Here is a 7,971-nt window from a genome sequence, read left to right as displayed (position 1 = left end):
AGATTTCGAAATTAGCCACACCAACTAACTTAGAAGTAAAAATAAATGCATGAATACAGTAAGAGTCATTTTAAGCGAGTGTGATCGAGTGTTACTGCTACTTACATGATAATGCCATAAACACATATTCTCAGAAATAAATCACCGAATACACTTTTTATCTGGTCGCCATTTTCAGCTTTGCGTTTTACCCAGAAATCCTTGCAACCTGCTCGTGGTTAACTTGCATCTTGGGATGCAAAATGTCTGCGCCCAAGAGGAGTCATGCCTTTTAAAATTGTTGTCAGGAAAAAAACCCACCAACGTTATTTCAATTAAGCCATTACTTTTGGTTACACGTAATCTGAAGAAAACCGGCGTCGTTGAACGTTCATTTAATATCTACACTTTATTTGTCTGAATTAGGAAATCTTATTTGCAGGTAATTTAACAAAATTCAAACATCTCATCAACATGTTGAAGTATTCACACCTAGCCCTGAGTACAGTCCTGTAGTGTAGGTTGACCTCCTACCGCTGATGATCCGGGCCGATTGATTGGGGGAATGATCAGCAGTATGATGCCAACCTACAGAACTGTACTCGGGCTACTAGGCTACCTATACCTATCAACTAGCTGTGGAATCATAGCCCTATGTTGCCGATCGCATTATTTACATGTTAGGGCGAAATTTGATTGTAGGTTGCATCAAAGAGCTACGGAACCGCAGCTACCTATCAACAAGACAGAGCACACATATGTTCATCGAAATTGACAACTTCTTGCACACCAGCATAGAAATCGACATCACCATGCACAAGATCGTAAGGCTGACCTGAGGCATTGGGACAAATGCATTGGGGTGAATGTGAATTTAGACGAATTGACTGTGAATCAATTTGACCACGCCCATTTTTTTAAAACGTCTGAGTGTTTACAAAACCTGCCAAGCTGTGTATTAAGTAGGTTGGCCATTACAGATGTTTCATTTCTGGTTTCGATAAAATTCTGATTTAGGTTTACGTGTGTTGGTTGACCACTCAAAAACTAACATTTGTATTTTTTTTTTAAATTTATTTATTAACACTTACTCACTCCCCAAAGGGAGTGGCAATGGCAATGGATGACAATACTATCATTATACAACAGTGCAGTGAACTGTTCTTTAGGAGGCAGGTTGTGAAAGGAGTCAATCACATCAGCCGCTGTATCAAACAGAACACTGCATCTGTCACTGTAATTGGGGTTCTTCGAGAGACTTGAAGAAGATATTGTGGGGGAAGATCCATCCAGTTCAGTTCAATTTAGGATTCAATGAACATTAAGGATTCCTTTAATAAAAATAGTATATAATAATAATGGTCATAGTCATTAGTTATTTTTAACAGCTATGGTTTGAATTAACCTAGGTAAAATGATGTGGGGAGTAGTGCTAAAATAGTAGTTGATTAGATTCATGTTTTTAGTTCCATGGTTCAAGCTTGCAGTCATTGCCCTGTGTCATTGTCGATATGGGACTCATAGCGACGTACACAACATGTCAAAAATACCTTGTTTGTTGACGTGAAATTTGAACACACGCACCACGCCCATCACCCTTTAAACTGAAGCTGAGATAAAATAATTTGTTGCTCGACCTAGCCAGCTATTTTATGGTAGTTTGTTGAAACAGTTTTTAATATATTTTTTCACAGACTATTAATCTCACAAGAAAAAGATGTTTTCTAGCAGCTCTGGCATCATGAGCAAAGTCTGGAATTTACATCACTATTGCTGCTCTCTTCAGCTTCTCCGAAAAAGCATTTCCTGCAAGAGATTAATTCCATTCTCAACAAAATTACGGAGCATATGCAGTGAAAGTGGAATGTGGAACAGTTCATTTATTCCAGTAAGGCATCACAATCCGCTTCATTGCGTGAAGCACACAGTTCACACATACAACAATCCAGCCATTCATATGTATCGATTATTTACAAATGTGCAGCGTGTCTGTGTGTCCTGTTATAGTACCCATGCCAGTTTTAGTGATATATCTTTTAATGCGGACCATGTACAGATGTTCTTTAAGAAGATTAAGAATGAGTATGATGATATCCAGAAAGATTTACTCAGTGAAAGTGCTTCAATCACAGGAAGTAAACTTAAAAATTTACACAGAAGAAAATTGGAACTGTTACCAATTGTGGACTTGTTAAAAAAATGGGAAGAAAAAAATGTTGAGTTGGAAGAGATCAATATTTTATTACAAGGTGAGATGATACATGTTTATATTTAATAACAATAAAGCCTTGGCCAGCCTATAACTGCCAGGCAATGCTTCATTATTCCCCCAAAGTGTAGTGTAGATTGGTTACCTGTGTCTAATGCATGTCTTTGTACAGAGTCAAATTCAACACTCATCATTTTATAACTTGAGTGAATGTCATACATTGTTTGTGAATTGTGTTGTTGTTACACTTTGTTTTTTGTTACTTGTTGTTGTATTTCCAACCAAGATCCCACGCTGGGATACGGTTTCAATAAAGATTATTATTACATTTCTGGTGAAAACAGGATGTGTAAACTGCATGATGTTTGCTAACCCCAACTCCAACCTTACCTCATTCTGAATTGAGATATGCACTACTGTTTTCTATATCCAGTTACAGTAACTGCTACATCATAGTTCTCCAATCAAAACATTGACCTCCATGGACATCTCGTAAGGGGGGGGGGTCTGCTTTCTTGTTGCTACTATGTCAGTATTATTTTCCTGCTTTTTTTAGTGATGAAAACAATACAGAAACACTCAGATGTAGATTTAAGCTCTTCAACAATTTTATCCAAATAATTATCTTCTTATTTTTTTAGATTCCAATGATAATGAAATGATTAGTCTTGCCAAAGAAGAAAAACTAGAAATGATGGCTGCAATCAGAGAATTAGAAGATGAGGCAAGACTTTTTGTCTATAATCAGATCTTTTTACAGTCATTAATTAACAATTACAAACACATTCATTTAATATGTAAATTTCCCTATAGATAAATTTTACATGAGATGTATGGCAAAAACCTGTTGACATTGTAAACATAATATAAACATTTATAAATAAAAATGGCTCAAATTGACCAATCAATTAATGGTATATTGGGATATCATTGTGAGTTTTAATTCACATCAAATCAGCAAACGCTTCATTTTGAAAAATTGGCAGTCACAGTTGCTAGGTTACAAGAAGACAAGGTTATGGTTGAAGACAATGTTGAGCTCTTGAGCCAGTCGATTACAAATTTGAATTTGAATAAAATTTGATGATCAGTATTTACTAAGGGAACACTTTCTGCCTTATACTGTAAAATGAAGCTTTATATTGTATTGTTACTTTTATGAACTTTAGAAGTGCAATTTTCACAAATTATTTCCCACACAGATATTCTCACTTCTTGTGCCAAAAGATGAAGACGATGATACAAGCGATGTCCTTGTAGAAATCTCTGCTGGGGTTGGCGGTCAAGAAGCAATGTTATTTGCTGCTGAAATGTTTGAAATGTATCAACGTTATGCACATTTTCAAAGATGGCAGTTCGATGTGTTGGATGTCGGCAAAAGTGACATTGGTGAGATCAAATGTCAGAGTATATCTTGATATAGAAATTGCCTGATCAGTGGTTGTTTTCATAAATATTCTCGCTGTCTTCTTTTTGCTATTCATGAAGAAGTGATGGTATCGATCTAAGCGAGTTTGGATTCTCTTGTTGTGACTACAGAGGGCGCTCTCATTACTTGTACAAAACTTGGAGAGCTTCTGTAAAAAGCTTTAATTTATACAGAAATTTCAATTTTACCTTTTTGGCATTCTGGTAAAATTTGGGGCATCACTTTCACACAGTTCAGTATATATCATTGTGGTATAAAAGTTTTATTTTTTGTACTAGATTCCTTTAAGTTTTAAATTGTTTCTTTTTCCATTTATGTATTATGTGCTTTTTCAAATATTTTATTGTAGCTCCTAATTACTTATTAGTGAGCCCCTGATGTAAAAAGGTAGTAACAAATAAATAAATAAATAAATAGTTTGGGGTGGAATTTGCAGGTTTCTGTGTGAGTAAATGTCTACCAATATTAGTAAGACGTAAGCTTTTTTGGGTTATCAAAACCTGGTGTAGTTTAGCTCATCAATTTCTGTAAATTAAAATCATTGTTGGTTACTAAGTATCTATGACAATGTTTTGTGTTTTGTTGCTAAATATGTTATTGAAGAGTTGTGTCATCACCAACCAGTATTTGAAATAAATAAACTGACATCTTTGAATTCTCATTTGTCAGGCGGTATTCGGCATGCCACTGTTAGCGTGAGTGGACCGGGTGTTTATTCATATATGAAATATGAGGGTGGTGTGCACAGAGTACAAAGAGTTCCCAAGACAGAGAAGCAAGGTAGAGTGCATACCAGCACCATGACTGTCGCTGTCTTACCTCAGCCAAGAGAGGTAGGTTACTATTCTTAGCTGAACTGGTTCAAAGTTTATTCCCTCTGAATTTCTACAGTCACTGTTGATCAAATCAACTGGAGCTACTAGAAAACATCTTTTTTTCTTGTGTGATTAATAGTCTGTGAAAAAATATATTAAAAACTGTAATTTAATATTTCAACAAACTACCATAAAATAGCTGCACCATCATATTGGCTAGATTGAGCAACAAATTATTTTATCTCATCTTCAGTTAAATGGTGATGGTTTGACTTCAATTAGCGATATGCTAATTAGAGGTTGTACCATATAGATGAGCAGGCCCATACAGCTAATAAATGCTAATAAATAAAATATGTCATTTGTCACATGACCTTTCATAAACCGCTTTCATTGGTTTATTTTCACAGATTGATTTGCAGATTAAACCAAGTGATTTGAAAATTGAGACAAAGAGAGCTAGCGGTGCAGGTGGTCAACATGTGAATACAACAGATAGTGCTGTAAGAATTGTCCATTTACCAACAGGTCAGTTCTCAACTTTTTTGTTAGACCATATGTATTTTGGCATTAACATTTGTTGCCAGATAAGCAACATTTTCCTCAAAATATTTCCCTCAAAATATTTCCCTCAAAGCACAATCAAAAACAGATTATGAATATGAGCATCTTGAATTTTCAAGATGAATGTTCTGGCGAAGCACTCCACTATCACCTTGAAGAGGGTGGGCAAGGGTTATTTTCGTTCAACGTAATTGCAATATTTTTTTGTTCGTACAACGTAAATTGAAAAAATAAATTCCGTAATTCTGTAATCACAGGCTAGACTTACAACGTAATCGATCAAATATTTTTTTCGTACACTGTAAAAATGTGTCATTTTTCTCGGTACGTACAAGAATTTTCTAGGTTTTCTTTCTTAATCTTCCGTAAAATGTAAAATAACCTTCATTTTCTCTGTAAACTGTAAACATTCAATTTTCACTGTAAACTGTAAAAACGTATTTTTTTCCTTGTGAATTGTAAAAAACCCTATTTATTTCCCATAAAACTGTACCAGCTACCCCCCCTATTTCGTTAGGACTATGTGTATGTGACAATGCCCTCACAGTTTTAGAACCAGTTTACCAACAGCCAATCATATTGCTTCTTTCATCAATGCGCTTGGCCAAGCTATCAAAATCCACGGGACAGAGCTGAGTCACAAGACTCTCCACGTTTCTATTTAAAACGTGCACCACTCTATCATGTATTTCTATGGGCTCTGCGCTAGCTGCTGTAAAACACTGGTTGAAAAGCCGGTGAAAATAGCTAAAATCGAGAAAACAGCACAAACATTGATCCTAAACAACTAAATTCAAATATGTTGCACATGTAGGGGTAATTACACTGTTCAGGGGGGTGTCAACAATCATCCCAAAATACCATTTACTGAGAATTTATTGGCTTTTGCTGCTTAAACTCAGAAAAGTAATTTTTGTGTGTACGTCTATTGTAGTAGGTGATCGTTTACAAGAAGTTTACATTCTTACAGTGTCTCTTTCACCATGTACCATCAAAAATTGTTGTTTTCATTAATTAGAGCCTAAATTAGAGTTGAACCATTGATCCATGAAGATGCATCTATGGAAACACATTTAAGAAATTCAAAACGATTTTGGCCATTACCGTAAAATCTGTATTAGAAGCCGCATCCCTAATAGAAGTCGCACCCATTATTTTTGAATAATTGAGAATCAAAAATTCATCATTTCTCATATGTGTAGGTGCTCTAATAGAAGCCGCATCCCCTGTGTTGCATTCTACCATTTTAATAGAAGCCGCAGCTTCTAATAAAGATTTTACAGTAGATGTTGATATTTCAGGATTTTGTTAGGAATTTTTTTTTCATTGTTTATAGTGTATAGAGATTTCCACTAACATAAACTTGATCAAGGGAATTTTTATTTGTTTTACTCAAATAAGTTATCATTATGAAATGTGGAATTATAAATAGTATAATTTTTGGTCACATGACATTTAAATCTGGACTACTTATATAATTCATTATTAGCTGCCCTTTTTATAACTGAAGTGTAGATTTTATTATAGTAAAACTTGGAAATACATCAGCCATAGAGGCCACCTTTTTGCAAATCTTCCCTTAACTCACTTGAGTTTGCCTTGTGATACTCTCATATGGAAAACTTGTATTATCTGAACCTGACTGATTTATTTCTCATCTGAAATAACATTCAATAGTTTTGAATTCTACACACTCAACACAACTAGCCAAGGAAAGATGAAATATTAAATGTTTGTTAGAACACCGTGGCAACGCATGTTATGGCTATAACATGGCTATAAATTAGTGAATGTTTGTCAAACATAACCTTTGACATGCTGCGCATCAAATTTTTAATAATACGGTGTCAGTTTCGCATGCGATTCAATAGATTTGTTGATGCTTAAGATCTTCAGCCAAATCTGCATAAATGATTGGCAATGTGCAGCTCTTTCTGACCCACAAATATTATGAATATTGTGATTGTAGCATTTGGTATATGGTGCATACTTCATATGTCAAATGTCAAACAAAATAAGTCCCATAATCTAAAATTTTTTTGTTCTCACTTTTCTTGGCAGGAATAGCCGCAGAGTGCCAGCAAGAAAGATCACAAATTAAAAACAAGGCGATGGCAATGAAAGTACTGGAAACTAGACTTTACAATAAACAACTCGAAGAACAACAACACATACAGAGGCAATCTCGGAAACTACAAGTTGGCTCATCTGGAAGGTCGGAGAAGATTCGCACTTATAATTTCAACCAAGACAGGATTACAGATCACAGGATTGGACAACATCTGCACAACATTGATGGATTCTTATCTGGAGGAGATGATTTGAATGATTTAATTGAATCATTGCAGGAGTATTACAGCGTAGAGGCTGTCAAAACTCTTATCCAGGATTATAGTCAAAAATCCACAATCTCAGAATGACATGTGCAGGGTTATTTATATATCATTAAATAGGTTTGTTCTTCCTTAAAAAAAAGTCAGTCTGTGAAAACTTTATATATTTGTGACTATAGGATTTTTCTGAGATATAAAATCTGACCCAAGATAAAATGTTGAGGTTTCAGGCCATAACCATTTTATCATGGTGAGGACTTTATATCTCAAAAACCATTTTAGTATAAAGGCTTTATCCTATACTTGAAACCCACTGCCCCAAACCATCTTTACCATATTTTTGAAAATGTTCATATTTTGAATGCCTTCAGTGAGCTCATTGAGCAGCGTGCCTATCATATCAACTGTTGTGTTAGCTCAATGAGCAGTGTGCCTGTCGGATCAACCATTATGTGAGTTCAATGAGCAGCATGCCTGTCAGATCAACTGTTGTGTGAGTTCAATGAGCAGCATGCCTGTCAGATCAACTGTTGTGTGAGTTCAATGAATAGTGTGCCTGTCAGATCAACTGTTGTGTGAGTTCAATGAATAGCGTGCCTGTCAGATCAACTGTTGTGTGAGTTCAATGAATAGCGTGCCTGT

The 7,971-nt window shown here is 35.3% G+C and overlaps 1 protein-coding gene across 1 annotated transcript; it reads left to right on the top strand.

Annotated features, from left to right (window-relative positions):
• The first annotated feature begins 234 nt into the window (after positions 1–234).
• Positions 235–7,471, top strand: LOC100375006 (peptide chain release factor 1-like, mitochondrial). The gene is made up of 7 exons (XM_006824911.3): positions 235–421; positions 1,674–2,228; positions 2,830–2,912; positions 3,391–3,577; positions 4,287–4,450; positions 4,843–4,960; positions 7,058–7,471. The coding sequence occupies exons 2-7, from the start codon at positions 1,697–1,699 to the stop codon at positions 7,414–7,416; spliced, it is 1,443 nt and encodes a 480-aa protein (XP_006824974.1). The 5' UTR covers positions 235–421; positions 1,674–1,696; the 3' UTR covers positions 7,417–7,471.
• The last annotated feature ends 500 nt before the right edge of the window (positions 7,472–7,971 follow it).

This window comes from Saccoglossus kowalevskii, chromosome 7 (genome assembly GCF_978046115.1).
Source record: "Saccoglossus kowalevskii chromosome 7, keSacKowa6.1, whole genome shotgun sequence".
Classification (NCBI taxonomy): Eukaryota; Metazoa; Hemichordata; class Enteropneusta; family Harrimaniidae; genus Saccoglossus; species Saccoglossus kowalevskii.
The sequence above is the reverse complement of the archived record's forward strand: the minus strand, read 5'-3'. Positions and strand labels throughout refer to the sequence as shown.